The following is a 21,578-nucleotide window of genomic DNA, read 5'->3' on the forward strand; positions in this document are numbered from 1 at the left end:
GCAACCTTTTATTTTGGGGCAGATGGACTCCTCCTCTCCACATGTCATTCCCTGTGCCATGTCTCTTCCTCTGTTTGTTTACAATCTCTTTTGTCATTCTCTCTTAAATCCTTAATCCTGCTCCATTTTTCTCTCTCCCTGACATCTGTGCCCTTCCCGCCCTGCCACCTTCCCCATTTATCTGCTGCCAGGTTCACTGACACAAGAACCAGTTCATTGTGTTTGCTCATGGAGGACTCCGGAGTGTGATTGTACTAAAAGTTGTTTGTAAAACGGTAAACAGTGGACACATGCCAACAGGACGCCTGTTGCTGCATCTGACAAAATATGCTTTTTGTGTCTGTGTAAATTCCTTCAAACAAAGACCTCTGTAAAGCAATCTTTTTAATTATTATTTTATAATAAATTAATACAATTGTTCATCACTCTTGCACAGAACAGAAGGCAGAAATGCTATGCGCTTTGTGTGCCAAATTGAACATGAGTAATGGTGCACATAGAGTATTTGAGGAATTTATTATTAATAGGAGCGCTTCACAAAAATCAACTGAAATTCAGCAAATACATGATAAATATATCTATAGAAAGCTTTAAATTAGTATTTAACAAAAATAAAACCTATCAAAAACAAATACTCTATTATAATAATCATAATCTGTATAGATGCATTTCTTAAAGGCGCATTTAATGAGGAGATGGCGAGCACTGCACATGACCAATTGGCTCATTGTTTGTCGTGGTCATCAATTCAAAGCGCAGCTTTTCCCAAAGCATTGGGAACTTTTATTTACTCCCCATGCTCCAACTTCTCCCTGATGCTCTGCATGGTGAACTGTCACCTGTATGCTAATGCGTGTGTGTATGTGTTGCGTATTGCGTAGGCGATGTATAATGTTTATAATAGGCTATAATCATTATAACAGTATTTCATACCTATGTGTGCTCTGCACGTATATGGGCACAATAAAAGGAGAGAAGCTAAATGAGCCAGAGTCTGGGCCCAACCCGAGCCTGATCTGTAGGGACCCGACAGGCTTGCAGATCTCTGTATTATTTGTCTCTTGATGGTGTTATGTGTGTCTTCTGTCTACCCTGTGTACCCACCCACGTTCCTAGCCCATAAGGAACTGCCCCTCTTGGAGTATATGGTTGAGTTTAGCCAGCTTGCCATTTTAACGGTGTTCAATGACGCTGTGTTAAACTCACTGTTTTGGATCGGGTCTAATTACCACCGCCCCATTGACCTCCCAGACACCACTGGACTGAGCTGGAGGGAAGCGATCATCTGGTGTCTGGAGAGCGTCTGGCCCTAATCCAGAGCACAGCCAGACCAAGAGCCCAGCCCTTCATTACCCTGCTGTGTGGAGCACAAGCCCGAGCTCACCAATGACGGAGAACCCAATCCCACAACCACCGAAAAGTCACTCCTCTCGCTCCCTTTCTGTGAGGGAGCGATATGTCAAGGATATGGACCTGTTTTGTTGTGTTTTCTCCCATGTGCTCTCCGTGACCCAGTTTCTCCCTCTTGTTGATGAATCATTTGATTCAGGTGTGTCTTGTCAATTACCCTCGTTTGGTCCTGCTTTTAAAGTGTTGTTTGCCCTATGTTTCCTTGTCCGGTATTGTTCATTTCTCCATGGTGCTACGTGTGTCTTCTGTCTACCCTGTGGAACCCTTGGATGTTTAATAATGTTTGTTATCGTAAAACTCCTTCGTCTCCTCTCTCCTTCGATCCCTCACAGTAAGCAGCTTTGACAATTAGAGCTTATAGGCAATTGATGTGAATGCTCTGTGTGTATACGAGTATAAAACTAATTGGTGGAGATTTGCTTTGACCACTGCTGTTGTCAAAAGTACTGTACTTTTTTATCACCCCAAAATAACTGTAGTGTACTTGTTTAACTTAAAAAAAAAGTTAGTACAAAATAACTATTACAAATGTTACATGTGAATTTTATACATATGGTAATCAGTCTGACTAATGCATTAAAATGTTTTCTTCTCCTTTAGCTGACATACCTTCCTCCTCCATGGGGCGAGTGTGTGACCAGAGCCCTGGATTCAGGCCTCTTTGAGGTGTACAGCGTGTCTGCCTGTCGCATTGAGTGTGAGACACGCTACATCATTGAAAACTGCAACTGCAGAATGGTCTACATGCCAGGTACGTCCAAACCTAGCAGTGCATGAAGCTAACCTTTTACTTCATACTCATCCTCTCTTACTTCTGCAGTACATTTTAATTTCAGTTTTCAGTTTCAGAAATTATTGTCATTTTACACAAAATATTGTCTAAGTATCAAAAAAAAGTGTGCATGTAATGGTTATAATAATAATAATAATAATAATAATAACAATCTACATACAGTAAACGTATGTATGTCTCATATTCTGGTGGAAAGCATGTCAGCATTGGGCTGTGTGTAGTGATAACTCGATTCCTTGTGCATTAGTAGTTTGCATTTGGCAGCCAAAGCAAAACCTGACTAAACTTGTTTAGAAGAGGTCAGAGTATAGAATTTAATTCAGTTTTCTGTGGGTCAAAGGTGGTTTGTAACAAGCCCACAAACTGACAGCAAGGGCTTGTAAGCATAAACCATGACTTAACTTTACATATTCTATAATTTGAGAAGTGTGGAGGATCTCTACGCGAAATGAAACTTCATTTCTTCAGAAACATTCCATTTGAATTTCATTTCACTAATAAAAAAATAATTTGGGCCCATTGATATAAAGTCATCTCTAACTGTTGCTAAATGGTCTTTTAAAAGACACAGTATATTTCCATGATTTCATAATATGAATTCATGAACTTTTCATTGCGGCTTAATGCCATTTATGTGACATTCTTAATACCAATGTATGTTCTCCCATGATAGCTGATCTTTAAAGTTAGTGCTGCAGCCATTTTCATATTTTAAACTGGTCTCTTTTAATGAAACTATACGGTCTCCATTTTCTCCTATCTGATAAAACTTATTTTTTTGTAATTTCATATTCATTCTAACCCATAGACGCCAACCTCAACCGCCTGCTACTTCAACTGGCACTCAAGACAGGACAATTATCATACAATTATCTCATAGATGATTAGTCCTCCATTCACACAGGCACCCTGCTCTAATACTGTAATTATAGATTCATTAACGGATTGTGACTGCCCTGTGGTGTACATCCAGGATACGTCTGATACATTTTGGCCAAGAGCAAGAGTAGACGAGCACAAAACTCTATTCCATATGCACACACGCACTCCCAATTGTTTATTTTCTTGTCGTGCTGCTGAGATTGGCTAGGTGAAGGTTGGGTCTGTTTTTCTCCTTCTCAGAACATGTCCCCAGTGTTTCATTATTAATTTAAGAAGGCTGAATAAAGAAGAACTTTTCTTTGGCACTTAATGTTTGTCTGTTTTTTTGTTTTCCTTTCATTTCCAGGTGATTCTCCGTACTGCACTCCTGAACAGTATAAGGATTGTGCTGAACCTGCTCTGGGTGAGTGTATTTTTCATCTACACACACACACACTGGTTAACGTGTTTGATGGGGGCATTCCATAGATGTAGTGGTTTTTATACTGTGCAAACAATACTGTACCCTACCCCTAATCCTCTCCCTCAAAGAAACCCCTTTGCACTTTTAGATTTAACGCGGGAACCAAAAAGGTTAAAAAAGATTACTTATATCATAATCTTTAGGGGGATTTGGCATTTGGTTCCTATAAGGTAGGGAATACCAGTACACATACTCTCTCTACACATTTGCATATACACATGTTAAACGTAGTCGGAACAATTCAGAATTTCACTTTATTTACTTTAATACATTGCAAAGTTTGTATTCCATTTTGTTAAATGCTACTTGATTTGACCTCCTTGTTTGAGTAAAAAATATCAATCAGATGTGATGCATAAAGGAGACATCCAAAATGATCAGTGCTGGGGTACTTCTGGGCCAGGATTGAGAACCACTGTACTTTTCAATGTCAGATTCTGCTAAATAGGCTGCATCCAAAATTGCATAGTCTCAATTTTTGAATAAGTACTTTTGAAAAAGTACATACTGTACTTGACATGGCACGACACAACAAAACAAGAGTGATTCTGTTGTTATCAACAAAACTCTATTCGAAAGCAGGATTTGTTTTGTTTCTCACTTTCACGGTTTGACTCTGGATATGCACAAGTCTCTATTCAGCAGACCTTCATGACTTCATGACTTACTGCACTGACCCTCCAAATAATCCAATTACATGGGCAAAACTCATGAAAACAGCATATACTGTCACACTATTATTCTCTTCCTCCTCTGTAGCAGTGTTTTGCTCTTAGGCAGCATCCTTAAAAAAAGTAAAAGGGTAAATGGCAGAACAAAAAGTAAACTGAATGTTACTGACCAGATCTGTTTGTTTGTTTGTGTGTTTGTGTCTCTCTTTTACAGCAGTTGAAAGCAGTAGTTATTAGACACCAGAAAGCATTATATATAATCTTCACAAGCTTCACCCAATTAGACTGTATTAACTCTTCATGGAGAAAACTTTGAAAGTATGCTTCATTTCTATTACAAAATATTTGATTCCTCTTGACACTGAGACTTATTTATTGAACCTTTGTGAACTGGCTCGAATTAAGTCATTATTTTGGAAATATTTTCAGGGAAAACAAAGACTTGAGCTGTTTTGTGCACCATGCCTACCAACAGAATGCATTCTGTCTCTCATTAACTCCCTCTCTATGTACCATCTGACCGTATATACCAGCGGTCTGTCCCACACAAAATAAGCAAGTTGGCTCTATGTTCACTAATTATCTTTTGCTAATGAGGAAATTCAAATTGGAGCACAGCTAGGACTGTACATTTTCAAACGTCTCAGGTGCTCAGCACACAATCTGTTTCCGAAGACTTCCCTAGGTTATTTATGTGTGTAATTTATTTTTTTTTTTAACCTTTTTATTAGAATTCTCTGTACACAATCATTCAAGATAAAGCCAATAGAGTATGAAGAGGGACAGACTTCCACGCCTGGAAAAGTTTCATTCTCTGACCTCAGTTGATAAGTAAAGGCACAACGGCACAGCACAATGGGCTGAACACCTTGTCCAAAACTCTCGCTGCTGGCTTCCAAATCCTTGACAGCTGGTTCTTGTCTTTGACAAAGTGGAGAGGAAATTATCACCAACTCCAACTTTCTCTTCACCGCACCCTGAGAGAAGAAATATGTATTTTTGTTTTCACCAGAACAATATGCAGATGAACACATTTAAAAATAAATGCGAGGCTATTAGAGGTATGAAACGGAAATTGCTAAAGTAAAAAACAAATAAATAATTATAATAATAAAATAAAAAGAACAGAATGAGTGAGTGAGGAATTGATAATGATAGAAAACACTTAGAGAAAGAACAATCAACAAGCAAAATGTTAATCAAGAGATGTTCAGAATGTAATAATAATATACAGTACTGCTTACAGCACAATGTGCACGACTGTATACTGACTTCCAAAGCAGTATCCAATGAGGAAATATTATGCAATGTTACACAAAACTGATGACTGATGAAAAATAAAGCAGAATCCCAGTAAAAAAAGATTTGTCTGGTAAATGTATTCCATATACAGAATATGATACAATATTTGCATATTTACCATATTTTAATTGAAGATATGTCATAATAGCAACACTGGGTGCAAGTTAAGTGATTTCACTGAATTATAAAGCAAAGATGTCTAGAATGTGCATCTAATTCATTGAAATACTCAAAAGTAACCCCAGTAAAATAACTATTACATTTAAAATAATAATATTAGTAACAACATGCCACTCGGGGTCTAATTGTATGTTTTCATTTTAAAAATGAAAATTATAATTTTACTACACAAATCTAAAAACATTTCTGCCCACACATCCCTCATTAACAGACACACACACACACACACACACACACAAAATAAAAATAAACAATTTTGATATTCAACATAATACAATATCATAAATCACCTTTTCCCAGAAACACACAATTGAATCAGTTAACCAGACTAATTCTCACAAATGGTAATGGTAAAAAAATAGACAACATGAAAAATAGCATAGCCTTTCATCAAAAGTGTTGAGATGAGATTGTACCATCTGCATGGTCAAAATAAAATAAAAAATAAGTTGGGATGGTCAACTTACATCTTACCTCTCTGTACCAATCTTTATTATTCTATAAATGAAAAAGGCCAAATATAATAAAAAGCTTGTAGTTGAAATCGCTAGCCACATTAGAAATTGAAGGTGTGGAATACCTTTGTGGTTTTGAGCACATGGATCTGCTATTAGCGGCAATGCTTGGAGAAAATGAGATGTGAACAATGCTTCTAAGTTCATACAGAATGATGGCTTTAGCACAAGATTATAGCAGATTTAATAGTCTTGTGTGTGTGTGTGTGTGTGTGTGTGTGTGTGTGTGTATTCTGTTCATTTGCCTGTGAGTGTGTGTGTCAAGGAGGTTAAATCCGACTTAATTCTCCAATTAAATGATGAGACTTTAGCATCATCTCCAATGGCAGGGTTGAGAAAGGGGATGGAAGTGAGGAGAAGAATCAGAGGTGGAGATAGAAAAGGTCAGGGATGGATGAATTTAAAAATGTTTCTTTGAAAGGTCAGATTACATCTTCAGGTCATGCATGTTTTGAGCTGATTAGAAATCTGAGGAAGGCACAGCCAAGAGCAAAAGATTTCAGCCCTTGGCAACAGACAAGAAAATAGCAAATTATTATCTTTTGTTGTTTTGTAAGATAACTAATTTTACAGTAAATAGGTTTCATCTGTCCATTAATCAGTCTTCTGTTTTTCGGTAAGTTTCTCTAGAATGTTAGAAAGCACTTTGACAATATTATCCTTGCAGTTTATCAGATTCAAAGTGGTGGCTTTTATCAAAATGCTTGCAGTGTCTTTCTTGAGGTAATCAAAAGTGCAACATGTGATATTTTTCTAAGCTGTCAAGAGTTGACAGTAGCAAATTGAAAGTGTTCTGAAAAGGCCAAAAGTTGAATTTTACTTCAGTCAGTGTGTGTGTATGTGTGTACGTGTATGTGTACTGTGTGTGTGTGTGTGTGTGTGTGTGTGTGTGCATGTGTGTGTGTGTGTGTGTGTGAAGACACTGAAAAGACCCTCTGTGTGCAGAGAAGGATAAGACGACCTCATGTTCTTTACATTGTCAGTTGTTCTACAAGGAATGTCATACATAGAACCCAGGAGTGCTGCCTGCAGAAATAATTGACATTCTCCCTTTCTTCCCGGTACCCTTTCCCGTCTCTCATCATTTCCCTTTCCTCTTTTCTTTTTCCTCTCTACTATACACTTTCATGCTTTCCGTAGCTGCTCTGTCAGCTGTTGAAGGCACAAGCTGCATCTGCAGGAGCCCCTGTAACATGACTCGATACAACAAAGAGCTTTCCATGGTCAAGATCCCCAGTAAAACCTCTGCTCGCTACCTGGAGAAGAAGTTCAACCGATCAGAGAAGTACATCACGTGAGTACGCTCCTCACCTCCATGTTGAAAGTCACTTTCCCCTCGAATACATAAAAACGTCTTTGAATTCAGCATTCAAAAGGGCTTTTTTAATGTATGTTGCAACTTTCTATCACTTTCCAAACTTTTTAATTGTTGTCCTTGTAATACCTTTCACAGGTTTTAACTTTACCTCATTACTGCCACCAATTTGTTAAAGTAGCAGTTAATATTCCACCTCATATCAAGATCACAGGGATATGGAGCTTGTTAATGATCACAAGCCTGCACTTTTCTAGCAGAGATGAGCGGTGGTGTTATTAGATTTGAGAACAATTCTGAAATTATGAATTGACCATTTTATTCACAAGATTTAATTAAATTGGACATGAACCACAGGTTAAATTGAAATGACGGGAAGAGGAATTTAATGAATTGCAATTCAAGGTCACAAAACAAAATGATTTAGGATGACCAATAATTAAAAAAATATTTAGATATATGAATGTGTTTCAAAGGCGGCACATTTTTGATGAAAAATAAAATTGAAGAAAAAAAATCTTCTGAACAGTAATGCTTCTGGAAAGTGCAATGTGACTGTTTGGTAATATGTTTATTCATAATGAAAAGTATAATTAAAAATGATACACTACACCTAAACAATTGGGTTGCTTTTGAATTGTAATCTATTTTAATCTACATATTCAATTCAGAATTATAAAAATTAAAATGTATAATTGTTCAAGTACAAATTTAGGAAATTAATTTGACCTGAATTGACATTGCTGTTCCATTAAGGATGAGGAAATGGACACTGGAATGTGGGAGAAAGAAAACTCTTGTAACTCACCCCTGTGTGTTATTGTCCTAATTAAGGAGCTTTTGAAATGATGCCTCAATTTATGGACATGCTTCTTTACAATAAAAGCAACATTAGGACAGCAAGACATTTGATGTGGCTCTAAGATATTTATTTCTCCTCTAGACATCTAGCTGAACACAGTGTTGAGTACTCGAGACTCGGACTCGGTCTTGGACTCGGTCTCGAGACCGTATTTTAATGGTCTCGGTCTTGTCATGGACTCGTGTGCAGTTTGACTCGGTATTGACTCGGACTCAAACATATTAGGAATCGGACTTATGCCCGAGTCCACTCGAGTCCCAATCAAACTATTTCATGATTATTACTGTAATGTTTTATTAATGTTTATTTAAATTTATGTATGATTGACACATCCAATGACTGGTGATTTTCTTTTGACGTGAGACGTTAGGCCAGCGACACACTGGATGTGTGGCGCAAGCGTCTCAGCTGCGTAGCGTGTCTGTTTTTATTTCGGCTCCCATGTAAACAGGTTAGATCTTGCAGACTGCCTGCGTGAGACGCGCGGGAAACCCGTGCATGCTAGAAATAGAACCGACGACGCGACACGCGTGCATGTTGGAAGCGTTTCCAGGCAAAATATACTAGAAAAATATGTTTATATGTCATTTTGTACACAAATACATATTAATTCATGACATTTTGATATTTGAAAGTCTATAGGTTGGCATAAATTCAGATATAAATGTAATTTAAAAAATAAATTAATAATGATCGATTTTCAAATATTGCACCTGTCAAACATACTCTATTTTGCCGTCAATACTGTTGACGGTGTCTTATCAGTAGGTGTGTAAAAAAAGAAAAAGAAAAAAAAAAGTTGATATTGTTGTCATGAAGACTGGTTTTTCGGCGGCCTCCCTCTATGTCACCTACAGCAGCAGCAGCGCGCCAAGCGCCCATGCAGGCACGCTTCTGGTGTGTAAACACAGAAACTGCGAAGCAGCCACCACGCTTCTGGCACACAGCAGAGACGCCACGCAGCCAGTGTGTCACCGGCCTTAAGTTACCCTCCTGCCATCCGCCTGTAGTGATCCCGCCTTCCAGGAAGCCACATTGCTACATTATTTCTCTCAACTGTGTTATTTTTACAAAGTAGGACAAAATGGTCACAGAAAAAAAAACAAATATCGTTTAATTAAATTATATAATGAATACAGACACAGACTGACTGTCTCAACACTAAACATCTCCCCCCCAAAAAATGTCTGACAGAAGGCATTGAAGTGATATGGCATTTCATCCAGCTTTCTTCCCCTGGCACATACACACTTTTGCATGAAATGTTCCTGGACAGTCAGTAACTAAAAAAAACTTGGACTAGTGTGTATTTTACCCTGCATTAAAACGCACCATCCAGGGAAATTAGCATTAGATTATCCGTTGCTGTTACAGAAAGTGATAAAATGGTAACTGTTGTCAGTCCCCGCTTCCTCTGCACCAGTAGAGAGAGTTTTTAGTTGGGGTGGATTGATCATGAGACCACATCGTGCTTGGTTGGGTAGCAGGATGGTGTCCTCACTTATTTTTTTGAAAAGTAATTATGCCCATCTGTAATCTTCACAACATCTAAAGTGCACATAATCCAAGACATTGTAAGGATATTAGCAGTCATTAGTTAAGCTTCAAGGTTAAAAGTTATGTAAAAGCTGTTACAGTTGAACATTTACAGGTATAGTGGTACAGTAATGTTACTTGTACTAGAAGTGTTATGTGGAATTACAGTATAGAGTGATACACTAATGTTATGTGTACTAGAAAGGTTATATGGATGTGTATAGTGGTACAACGATGTTATGTGAAAATGAGCACTTAATATTGACAAGTAACAATTCATAATACTAATAAAATGACCTTTACACCACATACTATGTGGCCCTTTTACCCTTTATTCTTTCCACCAAACATTTTACATACTCTTGAAGATTTCTTTAGGTCTTGTTTCAGACCCAATCTCTCTGGTCTCGGTCTTGACTCGGACTCGACCCTTTCTGAACTCGGTCTTGACTCGGACTCGACCCTTTCTGAACTCGGTCTTGACTCGGACTCTACCCTCTCTGGACTCGATCTGGACTCGGACTCGAATGAGCTGGTCTCGACTACAACACTGGCTGAACACTTTTGCTTTGTGTCAGAAAGATTCAGGGAGTTGTTCTTCAGTATAGTGACAGACATCACATCCTCTCCATTCATTAGTTCATCGTCATAGCGATAAGCTTGTGATTGATGTGTCTGAGACGTGGAACTATTGGGAATACTGACTCTCTCACTCTCTCACAACCCCCCCCCCCCCCCACACACACACACAGACAGATGTTGCTCAAGTGCAGAGTCAATTAAATCAGCATAAAGCAGACAGGATATCATCACTCTGGTGTCCCACAAGAGTGATAAGTTTCTCTAGACTGCTTCATTTTATGATAACAGAAAAAACTTGTTTACTTTAACTCCTCCACACATGCACGCAAGTTATCAGTCATGCCAAGATCATTCATCTCTGCAGCATAATAGAGAAGTAATGAATGGTTGAGATAATGCCAGTGTAAGTGTTGTCAAAGTTTCGAGGTTAGCCCTCTTACAGTAACCCAGTCTTGAGACGGCTGTCAGAAAGGTGTTTGTGTGTGTGTTTGGGGAAAAATTAAAAAATTAAAATATTATATCCTTCTGTAAAACTGTATCTCTTTTATATAAGAGTAAATGTCAACAAGTGCAGAAGTAATCTATTCAGTACCACCAGAAACCCTAGAATAACTAGATCTAACTGTAGTGGTACTGATATTTTGTTGGTAACGATTTCCTTAACTTGAGGTCCTATCTTAAGCATCCACATCATTCCATTGGTCATTTGGTTGTTATTTCTGTTGCCTCACACTGGGTAGCTCTGTATATACAGTGAAGTCTCACTGATTTAAAATCCAGCTCCACTTAACATTAAACATCAAAAATTTTCTACTTGGCTGTGTCAGTCAACATATTTGTTTCTTGTGTGCACAGATGAATTACTTGCAGCAAACATGTTTTCTGTATCACTTTCTGTTTTCTGTTTTACATGTATCAATATTGAACTTCAAAACATTACTCTGTTTTCTGTTGATGCAGGGATAATATCCTAGTTCTGGATGTCTTCTTTGAGGCTCTGAATTATGAGACCATAGAGCAGAAGAAAGCATATGAGGTGGCGGGTCTACTAGGTATCACAGCACACTGTAGTATGAATACTGTGTCTTTCAACTTTTTTCTCTCTGTTCCTATAAATCAAAGATATTTTTATGTTGCAGGGGATATTGGTGGTCAGATGGGTTTGTTTATCGGTGCAAGTATCCTGACCATACTGGAGCTATTTGATTATGCATATGAGGTACGTAAGTACACCTTCAACATTATAATCAATTATTTTCTCTATTTGATCTCTTCTGCTAATGTAAATGGCCGTTTTGGCTTTAACCAAAATAAAATAAAGCAATTGATACACATTCTTCCATTTTTTTAAGATATTTGAAACCCAAAATAAAAGTTTGCACAGAGTTTGCACCTTCTCATTAAAACAATTAAAAATCAAATAAAGGGTTTAGTCTTGAACAATACAAAAAGGTATGAAAAACAGGCTCTCTCTGAAAACAAATTTCCATTTCCATCACCTTTTCGGATTCCAGAAAAACCCTGTACAATCACCTACATTTTGCGAAGGAAGCAGATTTGGAAACTGATTCTTCTCATTAGAGTTAAATTCCCTTTCACTGTAACCTTGAAACATTTTTAATTCTTCTGTTGTAAAAGCAGATTGTAATTTCTGTAGTACTTGTGTAACAATTTGAATGGATCACAGGGGTAGAAAGGGGAAGCAGAATGCCAGAATGCACTCCTCTACATTCACCACGGACACCACCTTCACTCCGTGGCGCTGTGTGAGAGACTCCAAACCAGTGCTTGTGTTTTTGGCTGCCATGCTTCCCAGTGATTGATGCACTGGTTGGCAATGGCCGAAAACCCCTCTAGGAAACCTTATTACACCAATCGATACACCACGGATATCAAAACCCTCCGGAAAAAAATAAGAAATGAAAAAAAAGAGAGAAAGCAACTGTTCTTGCCACACACGCAAACGCCGCTCACACTCACAAAACACTCCTAACACTCGCTCAACAGACGCTCATACCTACGCAGAGAGAGAGAGAGAGAGAGATTCCCCTATAGACACAGTGATGGCTGCTGAAATCTTCACTCTGTCTCTAGTGTAGAATGAATGACACTCTGATGGAGAGTTTCATCATAATGAGCCTTCATTAATTCTGCATTGCTGCTGTTCTCTTTGCTCTATGGACAGCCGCCAGCACAGGCCCTCACACCACTCATACCCTCAGGGGCACACACACACACACACACACACACTCATTTCACACTCTGTCCTGTCCAGTTTTGATGGATTTTTTTGATGCAAGATCACTTTAAATGGTCAGCCTTCATCTTAAAATTATTTTCTTAAACTTAAGCGTCTCTGGATTTAAAGCTTAACGAAGCACAAAAACAAAAGAAACACTAAAGCATTTAGCTTAATTGGAAATGCATGAGAACTATACATGCCCAATGAGATTTTAGCTTTAAAATATGGTCATCTTAAGAACTGACCTATTACCTAGCAATTAATTTTTTTTTTTTTTTACATTTTAATGTGACCTAAGTTATATCCATGTGCTTGGCCTTTATCATATTAGGATTAGAATTGCCCAAAGGTTTTCACATGACCAAAAAATTATTCCAATAAAAGCACAGCAAACTCAACAATGATAAACAAGCTGCTCACAGAAATTATAGTGGTTATAGCGATTACCATAGTGAGTCCTTGAACGTATATGTGTGTTAATTCATACAATAATGAAAGTTCTCGCCTTTCTAAACTATCCCTTTAAGTATTAACCTTTATCAAATTTGAGATTGCATCTAAATCTACTACACTCTTAAAAATAACAATTCTAAAAGGTGGTTTTCACACCAGTGAACCATGTTTGTTTTCCCAAAGAACATTTTGTGGTGTTGTGATCATAAATAGATACCAGTAAAGAATCTTTATTTTTAAGAGTATACAATCACTATAACAACCACATAAACAGTCAATCAAAGATCTCAATCAATTCTTACCACTATCAAACAGGCTTTGGCATCCACCAATGCCAATGATTTTCAGTGGAACAATTCCTAAATTATGTTATACACTAATTAGCAATTCATGACACTGCATTTGTATTCTACCTTCTGTCAACCTTTTACATTTTGCCTTTCTACTAATCTCAAATACTGTATTTTAGAGACCAAATTCCCAATAAAACTATATATATATTCTGCTTCTGCTGTCAGACAACAGGATGAATATGAAATGGTGACTGAGAAATGGCCCATTAAGACTACATAACCAGCTCCCCATTTCCAAGCTGTTAATCTGCACTAAAACCCTGATTTATAATCGAAATGTCATCCAAATCAAATGCACATAAAGTCAATGGCTGTGCTGTTTTCAGCTATATTTACAGATAAAATTATCACAGATTAGAAAAAAAAACAGAATATATCTACAGTATTTTAAGTGAATTTGCTACAACTCTCAGCCACTCACTGAACAGAACAGACACAAAGAGAAGACCTTGCATGGCAGTACCAATGAGTTTATCCAAGAAATCATTCAAGAAGCCATTCTAAATTGGTATGAAAACTCACAAAATCTAGCAACTGAGTCACTAAGTTGGCAACACTGTTGACATCACCATCAAGAAGTTCAGTTTGTTTTGATTTATTGAAGTTCTCAGGCTGTTTTATTAGCCTAAATAAAAGTATTAAAAAAGATTCCATTCCTGTGACATTTGAGACGGGTGACGCTGAGATCATTTGTTCATTGCCAACATGGGGATCTGCAGAGCCATTTTTTGAACTGAAAGCTAGACCAAAATGCATGAATTTCCAAATCCAAATTCCCATTTTCAATTCCTTTGACTTCCTGATCCTGTTTTCCATTGATGGTCAGTGCCCTGGGCTGCAGCCCATGTCGCTGATTTGATTATCACAGCGCTGGCAAATAATGATCTTTTCAAAGCTGTTCTGAAGACAGCAGTTTGAGACCTGATTTGGCAGTGAATAAGATGGTGGTTTGTGATGTGTGCTGGCAGGTAGTGAAGGAGAAACTGCTGGACCTGCTGAACCGAGAGGAGGAGGAAGAGAGTCATGGAGAGGATGTGGTAAAAAAAAGTTTCAATTAATTTATTTAGATATCACGAACCCAGTGCATGGAATGACTGTGTTGTGCCTCAGGTGCACAGTTTTAAGAACATCTGTGTTTTTTTCTCAGAGTACCTGTGATCCGGTGGTAAACCACTCCGAATCGATTAGCCACACGGTCAGCGTTCCCCTCCAGACCACCCTGGGCACCCTAGAGGAGATTGCCTGCTGAGCACGTAACCCCTCCACACCAACAGAGGGAGCCGGGCCACTCCACTCCAATGGGTGAAGGACAAAGTAAACCGAGGGAAAAGTCTCTGTTGCTATTTCTCATCATGTTATCTTTTTGGCAGAAACATGAGACCTAGAAGCCAAGGAGCTTCTCAAGGAACATGAGGACCCCAAAGTTTCTCACAAACACCATCTGTTTGTTCTGGACTCATGAAGGAAAGCAGAAGCTTGTGAAACCTGTCTGGACAGTCCCTTGTAAAAATAAGACAAACATGAAAACACGAGCATGTGAGGAACTGCAGATGCGCACAGCCTCGGCATGTTCTCGCGTCCTCTCTTTCTCCCTGTGCCCAGACGTCATTTTGAAGTATACTGCCAAAACACTGTAAATTATCAACGGATAAAATGTTGCGAAGCTGTTCTAACTGTGCATGTGTCAGTTTCATGTGTTACAATATAGTTTTCTCAAACTTTTCATCCTCTTTCACGTGTGGAGACAGTTTTGTCTTCTTGTGCTGTGTTTCTACATCTCACTTGGCTTCTTGATGTATCAGGGATGCATCATAAAACTGAGAGACCATTTCTTCTTTCCTTTTTTTATTTTTTTTATCCTTCATAGAAAAGCCAAATGGGTCACGGTACAATGGCAGCCATTATGAGCCCATTGTGGCTGTGAATGGCTCTTCTACATGCTTTCTGGATCCCATTTGAAAAATGAAGAACAGAGAGTACAAAAAAAAGTGTTTTTGTCGCTTTCTGCATAAGAATATAGTCATGCAACTAGCGGTTTTCATTTTGTTACATGTGAGAGGTGTTAATTTGTAATTTAAAGCTGATATTAGAAAACTGATATGATCTTTCATGCTTCTAATACAGAGTTGAGAGATACATCAGCACTTTTCAGAGATTTTTTTGGCGGCGATCATAATTTCACTTTCCCAACTATCGTAAGTGGGATGTTTTCAAACACATAAAGGATTTAGAGGAGTTCATGGTGGTTTATTATGTGAGATGACGCTGTAATGTTGTCTTTGTCTCATCTCATCTCTTCATTTCACAGCTCTTCATCTTTGCTGGGGTTAATTAACGCTGTAATTGTCATATGTTATCTGATATTTACTATGTTCCCACGGTGTTCTTTGATGATGGATGATAGACAGCTCAAAGGTGTGATTATGTTCTTGTCTGCTCTTGAACTAAATGTGAGGTTCTTGTTACACTATACATCAGTATGAATGAAACCTCAACTGACCCAGTCATTCTACAACATGTACAGTGTTTCAGCCAAAATTCATTAACTGATGCCAAATCATTCGTGCTGAAAATAATGAAAGGAGGGTCGCTTCTGGGTGACGAGAGTGAGCTTGATTGCATTTCTCAATTTAACACTCTTCAATATTCAATTTAAAGATATTGACCAGCACAAATTTCAGTCACAGTATGAAAAACAAGAATTAGAGTTTGTGTGTTAAAACTGTAGGTGAAACTTTTGAACAAATTGTTCTAGGACATGAAGGCCACTGGCTGACAAGTAACACCAGAAATTTGTTGAGAAGCTCCTAGAATCTATAAAAAAGGTATTTAATCGGGTTTAATAAACCCAGGCCTTCACACGTGACCTAGGGCCCCTTTGTCCAATCAGATTTGAGCTAGAGGATTTCTTAGAAGATTATTAGTAGTTATTATTTTCATGCCCCCTTCTGGAGCAACAGTATTAAGAGGCATGATTTGCACCTTTATCATAATGCAAAATTTATAAACATTATAATTTTCCACAAGGAATAGAATAATGAATGCGTGCTATGGGTTGTTTGTGGCATGTGAGAGGGCCATGTGATTGTGTGACTACAGACAAATGTTGCTTAATGTGTGTTATATTTTATTCTATAAATATAGTAGGTAAAAAAAAGAAGCAAATATCCAGTCTGAACAGTTTTCTGATTTGCAAAGTATCCGTGACTGAATGTAAATGTTTTTAGTTGTTTCATTTGCAATTGAATTTGCTAATCAAATGTAATGGGCTATGGAGGATGAATGTGTTGTCCTTATTTGCCCTAAAATCTGATGATTTATTCTAAATATGTCAAAGATAAAGCTGTAAACCTCAAGGTTTCAAGCACATGCATAGAAGAAGAAAAAAAAACAACCAAACATGTACAAACTACAAACGCAGAAACCCACAGCATCTGTCCATACAGTACTTAAACAACAGTAAATTATGAAGTTACTCATAATGTTAAACAGTAATTTTAGTGAACTCTTTCTTGCCATGCGGACAAACACCCAAGGGGTGTCACATCACCTTTGCTATTTTTTCATTAGGAGAAACCTGAGGAGTTGATGGTTTCTAACACCAATGTATAAAATGCTCCAGTACCTCAGACCTTAGAGATGAAAACAATAAAGTCTACATGGATTACAGCACCTGTGTCTTTGCCTCTGTCTGTCTATCTAGCGGTCTATCTATCTACAAATATGTATGTATATGTTCTGTATTGTTTTCATCATAAGTCTATTTCACTTTCGCAATGATATCCACTGCTTCTAATCTAATTTGATTGAAATGTTTTTCTTGCTGTCCCTTTATCATTTCTTGTTACTCGGGTGCACTGTTGCTGTTTTATGCCTGTGTGCGTGAGCACGGGCGAAGGTTACGCATGTCTGTCTAGGTTGTCAGAAACAAATGGAGAAATACAGTTTTGACAGCATGTGATTATTCATGCCTCTATGTGGTAAAGAAGAAACAGAGAAGCGAAGATGCAAAAAACTCAATTTCATTTAACAAAAACAAGTTCGTTTTTTGCCACCCTTATAAACGAAGATACACATAAACAAACATCACAGAGAACAAAAGAGATGTCTTAGAGTTCTGAGGGCAAGGGCTCTGCTGTGCCATTTACTTCTTAGAAAAACAAGCTAGCAGCTATTATCAACTTAATTGCTACAGCTACATACGTTGTGCAGATGTTAGAGTCACATAGCTTTCACATTGCTGTTCATTGCCATCCTTTTCACATTAATTGTTTGAAACAGAAAGGTTTGTTTATTGATTTAAGAAATCAAAGGTGTGTGTGTGTGTGTGTATTAGCATCAAACGTGGGTAAGATTAGGTTTGATGACACCATTTTTTTCTCTTGACCATAGATGACACAAAATCTCATCTCAACACATTTAATGAAGGTCTATGTTCTTCTTGCCATTTCATCCAAATATCAACATTTGTGAGATTTAGTCAGATAAAATGGTTTAGAGGTTAATCTAATTTTGCTTGGAAAAATATAATGTATATGATATAGTATATGATATACTATATCATGTTGAATATCAAAGGTTTTTGTGTTTATATTTAATTAGAAATTTGTAGACATGTTTTTTGGATTTGTGGAATAAGATAATTGTAAACAACAAATAAATAAATAAAATACGTCTTTTTTATTATTTTATTTTTTTAAGTGAAAAGGCAAGAATAGACCCTTGGGGTAAGATGCCATATCTTCAATTAAAAAATGGGCAATTAAATATTTATATATTCATATACTCTTATTTAAGTAATGGAATAAATTTACTTTCTTTTACTGGGATACTGCCTTCACTGTCATCAGTTATTAAATTATTCGATTTTAATTAAATGGTCAAAACTATTTTAAATAGAATAGCTGATTTAGTATTTTATATTAATGACACTTTAATATATAAATATACATACATAAATAAATAAATAAATACACTGCAGAGTAGAACAGAATATTATGAAATGATTGACTAAATATGTGCTTGAGCAGTTCACTGAGTCGAACTTTAACTGCAGTTTAATTGTAGTGATTTCCCACAATGATTCAGATGACTGAATTGTCACACACAAACTTTAAAGGGTACAGAACCTACACAGTTTCACCTAATCTCATGTTAATCTTGAGTACCTATAGAGTATTACGGCATCCTTCATATATCCAAAAAGTCTTCAGTTTTATCATATTTCTAAAAGAAAAATACAGCTTTCCAATTCTCTCCGGAAAAAGCAGAGCTCCTGGAGGCGTGCAGTGGGAGGAGTTATAATACTGATGTTTCGTGTTGTTTACATTAACGTATATTCACTTATGTGCTGATTTCCAACAAATTAAAGAAATCTGATGCAGTTGTACTTACATGAATGGGGTCTTTTATAACAGGGATGGCTCCATGTTTTAATAGCAAACGATGTGCAAATCCAGCATCGACCTGGGCCTTGTTTAGAAAACAGTCATCACTCAAATGACCAGAACACACAAACGTACTTGATACACTCCATTGCTACCCTGGAAAAACAAACTGCATCCAATGTTCATGTAATGCTGGGTACTTGGGGAAGCTGAACACGGTGAACTTTCCCTCACATCCAAAAATGCACTTATTTTCTCGAACAAACCCTATGCAGCGCTGCTGGCGATTTTTAAGAGAGAAATGTTCATATAAGGAGTTTCGTTCTGCTCTACATCATTAGATCCACGATTCAGGAAAAAAACAGCCGAAACTTGTACCCCCCCCCCCCCCCCTTAAGATTTCAGGTATGAGACTGACAGGACATTCACAGAAATCACAATCACAAAAAGTGATTTTGCACATTAGTTCCCCACTTAAATATTAGAATATGTTGCATAAATTATAAGAAGCAGTTATGTTGAGGACAAGTCATATGCTATCCCTTGTCGCCCTTGTTCACTGCCTCTGAGAGGCAGCTGGCTAATTAAAAGGCATATACCCTGATGATAAGGGCACTGCACTGTGAAAACAATGAGGACTGGGGAAATCATTGCCATTTCATACAGTTGCCCAACAGCTCTAATGATGAGCGTGGCATTTGTGTCAGCTACAGTATTTGACACCACTTTACAACATTCTAATTTACTGAATTGCACCTGTACAAGTTGGTTTGATTATATCCGCTATGCACTAATCAGCTGCACACAGATGTTGTCAATAGACTTTAACTTCAGAAGAGCAACGACATTCTCAATTATCGATATACTTGTTATTATTGTGCTGTATTTCAGTATCAGTGGGGCATGATTGAACATGACACTAAGGCATGTCATGTCAGCTCTGTCATGTTGAAAATCTGTCTGGAACATTTAAAGCCTCAAATCTGTGGTTTATTCATTATAAATTATTTAGGAATTTGATGACATGAAGCCAATCTGTTAAAGAAAATACTGTGTCTGTATAAGCCTCCCGAGGCTAAACAACAAGTGCGGCCAGAAGATGTTCTGCAAGAGGTAATTTATCTAAATCCTTAAAGATGACACAAAGCTTTTATTTTCCTGCTCATCTAACATGTATAGAATACTAATTCCGCTTAAAAGTCTTCCACAAATCACCCTTTAACTATTCAGCTCACATTTCCAGCTTGATATGTGATATATAGCCTATAAGTAATTCATAAGAAAACAGTATGTGTAGCAAGAATATGTTATTTGTGTTGGAGTACTGTAGCAACTGCTGGGTCTTTTTTTATTTTTATTTTTACCTTTTTACAGTTTTTATAGCTCTGGTGTGATTGACATTCAATCAGTCAAAGCCTTCAGGAAATCAAACATAATGATTGTATTACATCGCTTCAGTTTTGTTCATTTTCACATTCAGAGGTTTTGTCATAGGAGAATTAGAGATTGTCCGTAGGTCAGAAGACCCTGCCATGGACTGGCCGTATTGTACTGGGATAGCCTCCGTGCAAACATGGATGGATGTTTTACCATTTTTCAGTAATAAGAACACTAATGAAATCACCCACCACGTGCCCTCTTCTGTTTTTGCAAGGCATTGCATGTGGACGTACTACACCAACAAAATGAAACTAGCAAAAGTAATGAAAAAACTGACAACTACAAGCAGAAGCTGGTGGTTTATTCATTAAAAGAATAATCCCACGTGCTTCTTCATAAATTTTCGTTTTTATGAGCCAAACAGAATTCATGCCAAAGACTTGTTTGTGAAACTAGCTATCCTCCGCCTCATAGGTCACTTTGCATACATTTTTGTAGATATTAATTTGGCTTAAAGTTATGAAATAGGAAATGAGGTAAATCTGCATCATAATTGCAATAAAAGTTTGTTGTCAGGAAAGAAACTGTACAAAAATGACACCTTTAGGGGTACGACAGCTTGTAAGCAGGGCAATATCCTCAAAGATACACTTGTTGTGCCTATAGTGCGTTAAGGTACTAATGTATCCTTTAGTCCACAATGGCAAGCTGTCACACCCCTAAAGGTACAAATTTTGCAACAATTTTTTTCTCATTAATTTTTTAGCAAGTCATAATGCCAGCAGTGCTGTTTTCATCATGGCATGTCTGACGTAACAGGCAGATAATCAAGCCTCAGGATGCTTCTGGAACATTTTAAATGACTGCTATGTAATGAAAATCCTTACACAACCCTGTAGAGTCTGAACAGCAAAGCAAAACTGCAAAGGCCCAGTGCAGATGACACAAAAAGATGATCTAATTACAACATTATGAAAGTTTGTTTCTGCCACTGGATAAAAATATTAAAAAGATTATTTTGACTTTCAGTCTCACAATTCAGATTTTTTTCACCTTGCAATTCTTCTATATCTTGCAATTATTTTATACATATCCCTTATTTCTCTTTTTTCACCATTGAATAAAAAATGTAAAAAGTAATTGGGACTTTTAATCTCTCAATTCTGACTTTTTTTCCACAGAATCTCCAGTTTAGGTTAAGATAACGTCAGAATTGCCTTTTTTATATTATGGTGGAACCAGGCCTTGAGTA

The 21,578-nt window shown here is 37.3% G+C and overlaps 1 protein-coding gene across 1 annotated transcript; it reads left to right on the top strand.

Moving 5' to 3' along the window:
- Positions 1–954: 954 nt before the first annotated feature.
- Positions 955–17,228, top strand: LOC127943408 (acid-sensing ion channel 2-like). The gene is made up of 9 exons (XM_052539879.1): positions 955–1,018; positions 1,117–1,301; positions 2,011–2,161; positions 3,432–3,488; positions 7,357–7,510; positions 11,472–11,563; positions 11,651–11,730; positions 14,528–14,596; positions 14,707–17,228. Exons 1-9 carry the CDS (start codon positions 955–957, stop codon positions 14,806–14,808), a joined length of 954 nt encoding a protein of 317 aa, XP_052395839.1. The 3' UTR covers positions 14,809–17,228.
- Positions 17,229–21,578: the final 4,350 nt, after the last annotated feature.

This window comes from Carassius gibelio, chromosome A3 (genome assembly GCF_023724105.1).
Source record: "Carassius gibelio isolate Cgi1373 ecotype wild population from Czech Republic chromosome A3, carGib1.2-hapl.c, whole genome shotgun sequence".
Lineage (NCBI taxonomy): Eukaryota > Metazoa > Chordata > Actinopteri > Cypriniformes > Cyprinidae > Carassius > Carassius gibelio.

Bases quoted from the DNA above. Each gene is read 5' to 3' on its own strand.
- LOC127943408 (XM_052539879.1), top strand. From the start codon at position 955: ATGGGCACAATAAAAGGAGAGAAGCTAAATGAGCCAGAGTCTGGGCCC. The intron at 1,302-2,010 runs GTCTGGCCCTAA...CTTCTCCTTTAG, and splicing joins TCATCTGGTGTCTGGAGAGC to CTGACATACCTTCCTCCTCC. The intron at 14,597-14,706 runs GTAAAAAAAAGT...TTTTTTTCTCAG, and splicing joins AGAGTCATGGAGAGGATGTG to AGTACCTGTGATCCGGTGGT.